Source organism: Coffea arabica, chromosome 11e, assembly GCF_036785885.1.
Source record: "Coffea arabica cultivar ET-39 chromosome 11e, Coffea Arabica ET-39 HiFi, whole genome shotgun sequence".
Taxonomy (NCBI): Eukaryota; Viridiplantae; Streptophyta; class Magnoliopsida; order Gentianales; family Rubiaceae; genus Coffea; species Coffea arabica.
Window position 1 is genome coordinate 62,196,418 of NC_092331.1, and position 12,375 is coordinate 62,208,792.

Sequence of the window (12,375 nt, forward strand, 5' to 3'; positions counted from 1 at the left end):
AAGAATAGAGAAAGAACGTTAAATGTGCTTTTGCAAAAGGTAGAATATAATTATGGATTAATTTTTCCTACACTGACCATGTCAGCGTTGGATGAATGACAAATATGCAAATTTTGAATTTAAAATTTAACTCTTGCACATATATCATAGATTCAACGATGATAGTGTATACACTGTCAGGGTGTATAAGATTTACTTTATAATTATTGTATTAGTAGTAATGTAAATTTACTCACTAATGAATTCAAATCTACGTCTAATTTAATTAGTTCTAAATAGGTAGTACCAATCTATCCATTTAATATCCACTAATTAATAAATTTAATTGGGTTACTTATTTGAAATTGGGTTTAATTGGGTTATCCATTCATTTATCATTAATCCAAAAGCGAAGGCCAAAGGAATAAGAAAAAGGGTATGGAGCTGAAGACAAAAGGCGCGTGAGCTTCTATTTCTGGTTTGCATTTAGCAGGATGAGCAGACAAATACTAGTACCACCAAAAAAAAAAAAAAAAAGGTCAGAACAGGAGAATTTTTCTTGTACCGTCATTAATCAAACTTCACAGCGCACATCTTGCAAGTCAACGGGGAGAGAGAGAGTCAGAGAGAGAGGCAATGAGGAATCCATCCGCTTCCTGCTTTGGAGGAATTCTCCGGAATCATAATCAATAATGCTCCTATTCGTCAAATGAAGTAGAATTAAATACTGCACCCCTTCAATGTGTTAAAGAGCAAAATCTAGCATGGCCATTGCTCTCGTTAGGAAATCTTGGTAGATTTTTGGAACCTAAAAAGCCAGTCTCCAACATTTATTGCTCGTATTGTAGCACCAAATATAGTAGTAATTAGAAAACCACCCAATGACACTGACTCCCAACAAAAAAAAAAAAAAGTTTCTTAATCTGGGAATGAAAATGACATGCCTATTACCCATTTTACTACAGATTCTTTAAAGGGTAAAAGATCCTAAAACCACATAGAGGGATAGCCGCCTACCCATACAAGATCCTCTCTCTTTCTCCTTCTCCATTAATTCATATTCCCACTCTAACCTAATATTAAGAGAGGGCCAAGAGGCCAGAGCTACAGGATAGCAGCCTACTCATACAAGATCCTCTCTCTCTCTCCCATCTCTGTTCATTTCTATTCCTATTCTAACTTATATCAGGAGAGCTCAACTGAACCAAAAGAGACGCATGTTATAGTTTTTTTTTTTGGTCAAATAGTGTTATAGTTATTTAGTTAGGCCCAATTGTACAGAGTTTCGAACCCTTAACTATAATTAGGTTATTACTTTATACTTCATTTGGTGGCCAACTCATCGATCGAGAGTTGATTAGTTTTTGAGATTCCAATTGGAAGGATAATAATTTGGTTAAGCTTAGAAACTTGCCTTATGAGTAGAGATGTATAACGCAAAACAAATTCAGTAACACTTGTTACCAGTAACAACTGATTTAGCTAAATAGGAGGAGATTTTACTTTTAGAGTTTACATTGTTTAGACTAGAGTTACAAACGAATCAATCCGTTCGCGAGCCGCTTGAATCAAAACTTGACTTGAAGTCAGTTAACATCGAATTCAAGCTGACTAAATCGAACTCGCATTTAAAAATACTTAACTCGTTAGTTCGTAAGTCGACTCGATTATATATACATACATATTTATTAATTTTTTATAAAAATAGTAAAATTATATATATATATTTCAGCACCGGGGATTGGGGGGAGTGGGGAAGAGAGGAGTATGGGATCCCACACAAGCAGCCAGAGACAAGGGCGTCTGGCCATAAGTGTTTTCTTTTCATGGATTTTAATTTGTTTGATTAATTGAAGGACCGAGTCCGTGATGAGTCGCGAGCAAAGCTGAACTCAGGAGGTGTAAATTTCTCTTCCTCCAGATAAGAAAGAAATTACCACTACCACTACTACTACCCTGGGTACAGCTCTAGAGCCGCCGCCGCTAGGGTAAGTAGTTAGTTAGTAGTCCTTTACTTGCTAGTTCATACTTCATACTAGTCAGCCAGCAGTAGTAGCTGTGCCCAACACAGCACAACACATCCACCTTTGCTTCATTTGCCCCTACCACTAGCATGCTTTTTATACCTGCCAACTCCTTCCTTACCACTAACTCCGGAGTCCAGACCTCTTCTCTCCATTTCTACACAATTTGACTGCACCCATCCACCAACGTTGTTGTTATTTCCAGATAGCTACTGCAAACTTTAATTGAGAGACCGGAGGATTGAGTTGACAGTAAAACATTTAGTACAAACAATCTTTTCGTCTCCCTAAAACTCTTGCAGAATTGCAGCTTTTTCTTTCCCTTTTTTCCCCCTTAATTTAGATTGAGTTGTTGTTGATATGGATTACTGGACTTCATCTGTCAGCGTCGATGATGAATTTGAGAAGCTTGCTCTTCGAATTAACCCGCCAATGTACTTTTCTCTTCTTCCGTCTATCTTCATTTCCTACATATATTTATTGGATTTCCTTTTTCTTTTGGTTTTTGGGTTGATATATTGAAATGGGCTTTTTTCATTCATTGTCGAGGTTTCTACTTTTTAAGCTTTTGTCCCCCTCCCCATAACATACAGCTTACTGCTGAAGAAAAGATAAAAAGGTTGTGATTTTTTTTCCCGTTCATTTTAGGTAAATGAGTGTGATTTCCTATATATTGCTGTGTATTTTCAATCTTTCCTTGATGTTTGATGTATAGGGTTACAGTTGACAATGAATCGGACAAGAAAGCAACTTTGATCAAGGTACTGCACAATTTTGTTTATTCTGTTAGGTGGAGTGTCTTGATTTGACTTGATTGAGGAAGATTTTTGTGTAACGTGTGATGTATCCGACTGGAAGGGGAACAGTAGTCATTCTTGTTTTACATAAATTACGGTTGATTCCATCCAAATTTGATATTTCTTCTATGGAATCTGTAGGTTGATAGCGCCAATAGGAGAGGAAGCTTATTGGAGGTGGTTCAGGTTCTTACTGATTTGAACCTGATAATCAAACGAGCTTACATCTCTTCAGATGGGGAATGGTTTATGGATGGTAACCTACAATTCTTCAAGTTTGTGTATCATTCCCCATCTACTTGAAAAAAATAAAAACTTTACACTCAGACTTAGCTTCTTTTCTTTCCGATGATATTTGTTGCAGTATTCCATGTTACTGATCAAGATGGGAATAAGCTATCTGAGGATAAGGTGGCGGAACGCATTCAGCAGGTGGGTTTGCCAATTATTCATAGTTTCATGTAAAAGTTACATTATTTTTCGTTTAATTAATGACTGAGTAATGTTTCAAATGCATTAACCTTGGAAGTTTAGGATTTTGGTCCCTTCTTAATGGTTGCTTTCTCAACCATATACTTTTCTCTTTGCCGCATCATCCAACCTAGACAGAGCTGTCATGGTCTTCCTTTCATCAATGTCTCAGAAGAGATGGATCTTGCAGCCATCAATTGTTTTTTAGAAGTCTTGCACTTGGTTTAAAACCACTATGGATACACTCGACACTCTGTAAATTAGTTCCTGTAGGTGTGGTCAGTGTTAGTATCTTATCATGATGCTTGAAAATTGTGTGGCAGTCCTTAGGACCAAGGGGCCGAAGCTTTCGATCTTTCAGAAGATCTGTTGGTGTCCAGCCTGCCCTGGAGCACGCTACTATCGAGTTGACAGGAAGAGACAGGCCTGGATTGCTCTCAGAGGTATTTGCTGTTCTTGCTGACCTCAAATGTAATGTAGTTGCTGCAGAAGTATGGACTCATAATTCAAGAATGGCATCAGTAGTTTACATCACTGATGAAGTGAACGGAGTTGCAATAGATGATCCTGAACGACTGTCTAAGATAAAGCAGCTTCTCTTGCATGTTTTAAAAGGAAATAAAGATAGGCGAAGTGCTAATACTGCTGTTTCTGTTGGTTCCACCCATAAAGAACGGAGACTGCACCAAATGATGTATGCTGATCGTGATTATGATAATGATGTCATGGATTGTGCACCTACAAGCGACCGTACCAAGCCACTCGTAACTGTAGAAAAATGTGCGGATAAAGGCTACACTGTTGTGAACTTGAGTTGTCCAGACAGGCCTAAGCTTCTTTTTGATACAGTGTGCACATTAACGGATATGCAGTATGTTGTGTATCATGGTACCATCATCGCTGAAGGACCAGAGGCTCATCAGGTATACTCATACAACCTTTAGTTCAGTAGAAAGCTTTTCGTTTTCCAAGTCCCAGAACAGTAGTTATGCATTAGGACTGAGGCAGCAGATAAGTCCATCCAAGGTTTTTGGCCATTTAAAGCCAGATTATGAACGATTTAAAGTATTGACAAACATCCTGGCTTTAGGAGACAAGTGATCTTGGAATTTTAATTTGATCTATACTCTATTCCTGTTTGTATAGGAATATTATATCAGACATATTGATGGATGGCCCATTAGTTCTGAAGCAGAGCGACAACGTTTAATTCATTGCTTGGAGGCAGCTATAAAGAGGCGAACTTCTGAGGTACTAAGTCCAAATGGGATCACTTGAAATAAAGCTTACCTCTTTCTCCCTGACAATGACTTGCATCCAAGTCCTTTGATGTTTTTTGTCATGCAGGGAATAAGGCTAGAATTGTGTAGTGAAGATAGGGTTGGCCTACTGTCAGACGTAACGCGCATATTCAGAGAGAATGGCCTTTCAGTTACTCGGGCAGAGGTCACCACCAGGGGCTCTCAAGCTGTCAATGTGTTCTATGTAACGGATGCATCAGGTTATCCTGTAAAAAACGAGACCATTGAGGCAGTTCGGAAAGAAATAGGTTTAACCATACTCCGTGTCAAGGATGAAACGTACTCAACTTCACCACCCCAGCAGGGAGGAAAGTTTTCTTTGGGTAATTTATTTCGATCAAGATCAGAAAGGTTCCTCTACAACTTGGGTCTAATAAAATCATGCTCCTGAGCATTTGAATAGGGGAGTTAAGTTGGAAATCCGATGCCAGGAAAATGCACGTGTGAATGGGATAGAATGGGATTAGTGGTAGGTTAAAAAGGCATGGCAAAGCCTTTAACCAACTTCGTGTTGATCCTTGATTAAGGCCTCAACCAATCAACTGTGTATTCTGCTTAAGCCTTGTAAAGTTTCCGGATAACCTGTAAATTCCATTCCCCCAGCTCTTTTCTTTGTTGTTGTTTTTTGGTGTTGGTGGGCAATGTAAATCGATAAATGGTTGTTAGAATGTTGGTATTGTTTTTAGGTGCAGCAACTCAGTAGTCATTGGATAATAGCACGGGAAGTGGTGAGGCAATGGGAGATGGACAAAACAAGCAGCAAGTACATATACAAGTACATATATTCATTGGTTTCGAAACATACCTGATGCCTAACCCAAGAGCGACTACGGAGTTTTAAGGAAGACCCACTCATGAATCCCTTTCTGAGACGCCTGTCAAACGACTTTCAACGAACATTAGCCGCCATTTCTGTTTCTATTGTGTACTACTGTACCTCCCTCCCACCATGTGTGAGTGTGAGTGTGAGAGCGTGTACGAGAAACGAGAGTATATCATTTTTTTTTTGTCGCAACAGTAGAATTCCTATAACCTAATTTAGTCTAATCTAGTCTAATCTAAGGGGAGGGAAGAAATGAGAGCATATCGTAAGAGGTGCAGTATGTGTAGAAAATTTCATTGAAAAGTTTGCACGGCACACAAATGAAATAGTGCAGTGTGTGAAAAGTTTGCACGGCATAATACACTCTGAATTTTCACTGAATAATTGTGCACTGTGTGTGAGTGTGAGAGAATGTATGCGAACACTTTTTGTGATGCGATGTATATAAAATTGAAAAGTGATTGAAAATTGTGTTTACGATACAAACACTAATAATATATATTTACAAATTCTTTTCCTCAAATTAAACTATCCAAACAAATATGTCTATCGCTGAAATATGCCTTTTGAAGCTTCTAGATCGCATGGACAACACTTGCAGTGAGATGACCAGGGCAAAAAATGCTTTTCGTCACCAATCCCATTTTCAGCTCCTGAAATATACCTGATTTTTGCTAACCTTCTCAACAATCAAGAGAGAGATGGGTTCAGGGCACCTTCCTCAACAGTCAGAGATACGTTAAGGAACGTAGCTGCTCCAACCATTCATCATGTATCAACACGGTTCTCCTCAATAGAAATGAAGGATCAGCTTCCTGCACTACTGCATTTTATCACTTAATTCATTCCCATACAGTTAGGTTTCGACCAAGCACTCAAATTACCCCAATTTACACAACCAATACAAAACCACCATCCATCCAAAACTGGATTCATAATCTCCCAGAGCAACAAAATAAACACTGCCATTTCACTGAAAGATTATAGTAGGTCGGTAACGCAATGTATTCTCACGATGGACTAAGCTAAAGTAACATTTTAGTTGTCCCAGAAATACCAGTTTTTGGACCATAATCCTGTATCATTAGCAGCTCTGACAGTACAGTACAAAAGCCTAAACACTCGGATTAAGCCTCACTAGGGAAACAGCCCACTACATCAAAAAGGCAGGCCCAAAAAAATTAAGGGGCAAACAAAACCCTGAACATGAACACGCAGAGGGAATCCCATATTAGGCCACTGGCAGCTCGCCACAGTCACTGACAACCACCCTCAATCTAGGACGATCACCTCTGTCAGTTTCCTGCGACTCGATCAACCTGACAATATCCATCCCCTCCAAAACTTGCCCGAACACAACATGCCGCTGGTCCAGCCATGGTGTCTGTAAATTGCCAAACATAAACATGAGAATTCTTGTTTAAGAAAACAATTGTGATAAAACAATCGAGGCACCCCATAAAAATCCTAAATCAGCTAATTTCAAATGAAGAAACATGAAGGCTTCCAATTTCCAAAGTATCGTTATTTTTTGTATTTTGCTCTTGTAGGATTGCCAATAACCAAAAATTATCAGATACAAGATACATTTTTGACATATTAAGCCCATTCTGAAGGAGGGAATCTCAATTTAGCTTACAAAAAAGCAAATGCTGAAACACGATTCGAATAGAAGGAAATTGTAAAAAATTAAAGACTGATGGGAGAGAAGAACTACAGAAGCTTGGATGACTGATTGACAGGCAGTTGCTCTATTGGAGGAATTCCATGAAACACTCATGGTATCTTGTTGTTTAAACATGTTAACATCCGTAAAAAATGTCACTATCCAGTTTCAGCTTAAAAGTGGAACAATCACTATTATAAGTTTTTTCTCCACCAAGCCCTTCTACATACCTTGACAGTGCAAATGAAAAACTGACTCCCGTTGGTATTGGGTCCAGCATTTGCCATGCTAACCACTCCAGGTCCAGTATGAGATACTGCAAATATTTTAAGTCATAAAGAGATTCTCATTATTGGTATACTGTAATACCATCTTCAGAGAAGGAAAGAGAACATAGTCAGATGTAAAATACCAACTTACACTTGAAATTTTCATCTTTAAATGTGCGGCCATAGATACTTTTACCGCCAGTTCCCTGCAATCAAAAGAAAATTTAACAAAAATGACACTTTTAGATATATATACATGCAACTTGGACATTTTCACAAGAAAAGCAAGAGCACTCTGATAATTAAGCTGGCCGACAAATCACCTGGTCATATTAGGACATTAAGAGTTAGCAAACATATGAATGAGTCTGCAATTAACTTTGCAAACATTTACAAAAGGCAGCTCTAAGGAAATCAAAACAAAAGAGAAGTCAAAAATGGTGATGATTGACTGGTTTCATAAGACAATCCAGATTTTTACCAGGAAAATGCCTGAACATGGGTTTGGGACAGGTGGAGTTGAGCGATGCTCTTAAAAAACTCTACAACAGTTCCAGTGAGGACATGTGATAAACATTTGAGACTAAAAAAATCATTTACATCTAAGGACCACTAGATGCTTGCTCCACTAATGCCTAAAAGCATCTAATTTCCTTATCTTGTTTTCCAAAAATAGAATCACATTCTGTGGAAATAAACTTGAGCATAAACCAATTATAAGTGCTCTACTTGCCCAGTAAGATCTTACCAGCTTCATCATCTGAAAACTCAATTCATTGGCACCTTTTCATGCAGCCTTATAGCTTGAAGGTCAAATTAATAAAAATTGAGCTTCCTAAGTGACAGAGGAATCAGAGTTATAAGATGGGCATAATTCATGCTTCACCAATGTAATCGCGAACCTCGTATACAAGCATGAGCACTCTATCGTACTCTGAGAATGTAGTAATACATTACTCTGCTGTGAAAAGTGAGAGGTTTCACATCAATGATAGTTCTTTAGATTGTGGCAGACAACGTGACTGTTCAGTTGGGTCACACTTGAAACAAGAAGTAGGTTGCCGACAGCTAGGGATTGTGATGGTCAACCATAAAATCAGAAATTCCAGAAGTACAAGTTTATAAATGAGCTTGTTTATATCTGTTGGTGGTAGTCATTATAGGCATCAATCAGGTATGATTTCAGTTGTATGGATGAATGAAAAGTGAGTCAGTAGATCAAAGGAAAAGAAGCACAAACAAGTAAGGAGAGTTTTACGAATATGATTTGGGAACATTAATCACTTGACTTACATTGCCTTTGTCAAAGTCTCCTCCTTGAATCATGAAATCCTTGATAACACGGTGGAAGCTGGAACCCTTGTATCCAAAACCCTTCTCTCCTGATGAAGTAAGGATTAGGTAGGCTACTCAGGCGAAAAGCATCAGATAGGGAGATGGTATAAAACTGAAGTGGCGGCGGATAATGTAAGGGAGGAAAAACCTGTGCACAAAGCACGGAAGTTTTCGGCAGTTTGGGGGACATCATCCCCATACAATCCGATGACAATCCTGCCAGCAAGCTTCCCTACTGGATTTCCAATGCTGATGTCTAGATATACCTTGTGCGTTACTTTGGATTGTAACGAAGCCTCCTAAGTCAGATAGTAATGACATAAATGAGAAACTCAAGCATGAAAAAATAAAAGAAATTAGTAAAGTAGGCAATAGTTGCAGTGCCAGAGAAGCGATGGAAGTTGGGAGGGCACCAATTATGTTGGGAAATGCAGATATATCACAAAGCAGGTCTAAAATTCTACTTAATTCCAATTGCAATAAAAGTTTTGCAACCAATTTCCACTTCAGTCTAAAGGGCAGGGCTTGCATTTAGGAGGGTTTTCTGGATTGTCCCCGACTGAACCCAGAATTAAATCCCAGAAGAAGATGGAGATGGTTAGAGATAAGTAGTGAGAGGAATTAATAAGTGACCTCGGACATGGCTCGGACAGAAAGAAGAAAAGCGCCGCGTTTGCTGAGAAGCAAAGGGTTTGATGAGTTGGAGGAAGACGTGAGGCGGCTGGAACCGGACAGGAAGGTGGAATGACTTGCAGTAGATACAGTGGCTGGGATGGGCTTGGGAAGACAACATGATGGGATTGAAATTCTTGAAATCTTCAGAGGACACAGAGTCCTGATTGGAGCTGAAACCGGGCCAACATTTGACTGCACCACAACAACAAGCATAAATATTCAAACCCAAGAAAGAGAACAAACAAAAACAAAAAGCAGAGAAATCAGATGAAAGAGGGAGAGAAATGCTTACTAGGGTCGCGAATGGGACGGCCATTTCAGATGTGGGACGTTATAGTTTCTACTGTCTGTGTGTGTGAAAAGTGTGGTTTTGTGGTGGGAAGGGGGGGGGGGGGGGGGGCGGGGGGAGGCGACTAAAGAGAGAAATCAATCAAGTAGAAAAGTGTAACAGTAAGATGGCTGAACTGAACTCAAGAGAGGAAAGGAAGAATAAAGAAGACAGCGGAAGCGGATGATGATTAATGGATGACGGAGAGGTCGAGCTTTGTTGAAATCCCCGTTGTGCTCACTCACTCCTCCGCCTTTTCACCCGATCGACAAAATCCCTAAACCCACCCTATATATATATATATATATATCAATAAAAATTGCACGATACACAGTACTCTTTTTTGTTTTTTGGTGGCTATAGCTTATTCGACATTCTTCGGATGCAAAAATTATATATCTTTTATGAAACTGAATAATAAAAAAAAATGCGATGACCAAAATCTTTTTTTAGATTTAGTGGAAGGATTATGCAGAGGCCCCGTCCTGGGCCCGTACACGTGGCAGCCCAGGGCGATCCGAGTTGGGCTTGGACCCCGGGCCCATGGGAAACCAGCCTAGGTCACGCGGCGGCTAGGGCTCCGTGAGGCTCCCGAGAGCTACCCCGCAGAGGGCGGGGAGAATCCCCCTCAGCGCGGGATTGGGAGCTATCCAAGGCAAGTCCCGAAGCGTGCGGAGGTCGGACTCCTAAGAAGGTATAAGTAGTAACGCGCAATGACTGCGCAAGGTACGCTCACTATTCGGCTAATCCACTCTGACTAAGTTAATCCCCGGGAACCCTACTCACCGGAAAACTAACTTGACCGTCGGAGTGCCCTCGGGGACCACCTCAGGGCCCCCTCGTAAGTCCACTCCTTTCTGTTTTGCAGGCTTGGAACCAGCTCTTCCATCGGCACCCCGAGCTCATCAGGTCAGCTCGGTCAGGGGAAGTTCCGTGCTTCTTCAGTTGGCGCCGTCTGTGGGAACCGAAAGGTAATTGTTAGTGTTGATGGCAAGAACACGATCCAAGCGAACCGTCGAAAGCACCGGTCCCGGGGCCGGAGAGGGATCCCGCCGAGCGGAGAACGACGCGGTTGGGGGCGCTGGGGGCTCCGCCCTCTCAGGGGAGCGAAGACAGCAGATCCTCCAGTTCGTAACGGAAAACCTCCCGATGCTGGAGGACCTAGTCCGGCAAGCGAAGGAGAAAGAGGGGGCTGGGGGCGCGCAGACTTCCAAGGCTAAGGGGAAGGAGAAGGAGTTTCCCCCTGACCCTTCGGAGGATGAGTCACGGGATCAGCCCCCCAGGAGGAAGCGGCCGCGGACTCCACCTCGCCCGCGTCCCTCGGTGGTCGGGGACAGTGAAAGGCACTCTCGTGACAGGTCCGCGGGGAGCCGGTTGAGGGACCCATCCCCGAGGAAGCCTGTGCGGAAGGGGCTTGACCGCTCCCCCACCCGGTCTGTCAAGAGCCGGCCGAGGGACCCTCCCCAATGGCAGCCCGTCCGGGACGAGCTCGAGCAGATCCTGCGACTGCAACCGTACGAGGACGACTATGCGGTTTCGCCCTTCACTCGAGAGGTCGAGGACTACCCGTTACCTCGGAGGTTCAAGATTCCGAACATCGAGCTGTACGATGGCTCGGCTGACCCGGAAGACCACCTCTCGGTCTTCCTGACGCACATGCGTCTACAAACCGCCGCGGACGCCCTCCGTTGCAAGACCTTCCCCATGTTCCTTAAGGGTAAGGCACGGCTCTGGTTCCAGGGCCTGGCATCGGGGTCTATCAGGTGTTTCACCGAGCTGGCCAGACAGTTCGCCGCCCAGTTCGTCTCCTCGAAGACTTATTCGAAAAACGCGGCCCACCTGATGGCCATCAGGTAGAGGCCGAGTCGTTGAGGAATTTCATGACCCGTTTCAACACGGAGAGCTTACAGATCAGGGACAAGGACGAAAAGGTGGTCATGGCCGCCTTCATGAACGGGCTCAGGGTAGAGGAGCTCTTCTACAAGTTGGCCGAGAAGCTTCCCGGAGACATGGAGGAGCTCTTGACCCGGGCGCACGCAGCTGCCAACGCAGAGGAGGCAACGCTCGACCCAGGAGGTCGGCATGGCTGCCTTTAAAGTTCAATACTCGGCCCAAGAGGTCGGCAGGACTATCTCTAAAATCCTGAAGCTCGACCCAGGAGGTCGGCGTGGCTGCCATTAAAGTTTAATGCTCGACCCAAGAGGTCGGCAGGGCTAACTTTAAAGCCTTGACGCTCGACCCAGGAGGTCGACGATGCTCGACCCCAAGAGGCCGACACGAGAAGTTCTATTATGCTCGGCCCCAAGAGGTCGGCACGATTTAAAGCTTCGAAACCTGGGAGTTCGACAAGGCTCGACCCAGGAGGTTGGCGCAGTTTGAAGCTTTAGAGTCTGAGTTTGCGGAAATCCGGGAATTCGACGCTCGACCCAGGAGGTCGGCATGAATACCTTGGAAGTCTAACGCTCGGCCTAGGAGGTCGGCGCGGCCTATCCTTAAGAATTTGACGCTCGACCCAAGAGGTCGGCAGGGCTAACTTTAAAGCCTTGACGCTCAACCCAGGAGGTCGGCATGGCTGCCTTTAAAGTTTAATGCTCGGCCCAAGAGGTCGGCAGGGCTATCTTTAAAGCCTTGACGCTCGACCCAGGAGGTCGGCGTGACTGCCTTCAAAGTATGATGCTCGGCCACAAGAGGTCGGCACGGCTTGAAA

The 12,375-nt window shown here is 42.8% G+C and overlaps 2 protein-coding genes across 2 annotated transcripts; one reads left to right on the forward strand and one right to left on the reverse strand.

Annotated features, from left to right (window-relative positions):
* Window positions 1-2,040: 2,040 nt before the first annotated feature.
* Window positions 2,041-5,174, forward strand: LOC113718856 (ACT domain-containing protein ACR4-like). Its single transcript, XM_027243778.2, has 7 exons — window positions 2,041-2,437; window positions 2,719-2,764; window positions 2,942-3,056; window positions 3,165-3,232; window positions 3,595-4,194; window positions 4,418-4,522; window positions 4,619-5,174. The coding sequence occupies exons 1-7, from the start codon at window positions 2,364-2,366 to the stop codon at window positions 4,961-4,963; spliced, it is 1,353 nt and encodes a 450-aa protein (XP_027099579.1). The 5' UTR covers window positions 2,041-2,363; the 3' UTR covers window positions 4,964-5,174.
* Window positions 5,175-6,335: 1,161 nt separating this feature from the next.
* LOC113718857 (photosynthetic NDH subunit of lumenal location 5, chloroplastic) lies at window positions 6,336-9,931 on the reverse strand. Its single transcript, XM_027243779.2, has 7 exons — window positions 9,633-9,931; window positions 9,299-9,532; window positions 8,814-8,964; window positions 8,624-8,712; window positions 7,482-7,536; window positions 7,292-7,377; window positions 6,336-6,779 (listed from the first exon to the last, which is right to left on the reverse strand). The coding sequence occupies exons 1-7, from the start codon at window positions 9,654-9,656 to the stop codon at window positions 6,627-6,629; spliced, it is 792 nt and encodes a 263-aa protein (XP_027099580.1). The 5' UTR covers window positions 9,657-9,931; the 3' UTR covers window positions 6,336-6,626.
* Window positions 9,932-12,375: the final 2,444 nt, after the last annotated feature.

Bases quoted from the DNA above. Each gene is read 5' to 3' on its own strand.
- LOC113718856 (XM_027243778.2), top strand. From the start codon at position 2,364: ATGGATTACTGGACTTCATCTGTCAGCGTCGATGATGAATTTGAGAAG. The intron at 2,438-2,718 runs GTACTTTTCTCT...TTTGATGTATAG, and splicing joins CTTCGAATTAACCCGCCAAT to GGTTACAGTTGACAATGAAT. The intron at 3,057-3,164 runs GTAACCTACAAT...TATTTGTTGCAG, and splicing joins TGGGGAATGGTTTATGGATG to TATTCCATGTTACTGATCAA.
- LOC113718857 (XM_027243779.2), bottom strand. From the start codon at position 9,656: ATGGCCGTCCCATTCGCGACCCTA. The intron at 9,533-9,632 runs GTAAGCATTTCT...GTTGTGGTGCAG, and splicing joins CCGTCCCATTCGCGACCCTA to TCAAATGTTGGCCCGGTTTC. The intron at 6,780-7,291 runs GTATGTAGAAGG...GGCAATTTACAG, and splicing joins TTTTCATTTGCACTGTCAAG to ACACCATGGCTGGACCAGCG.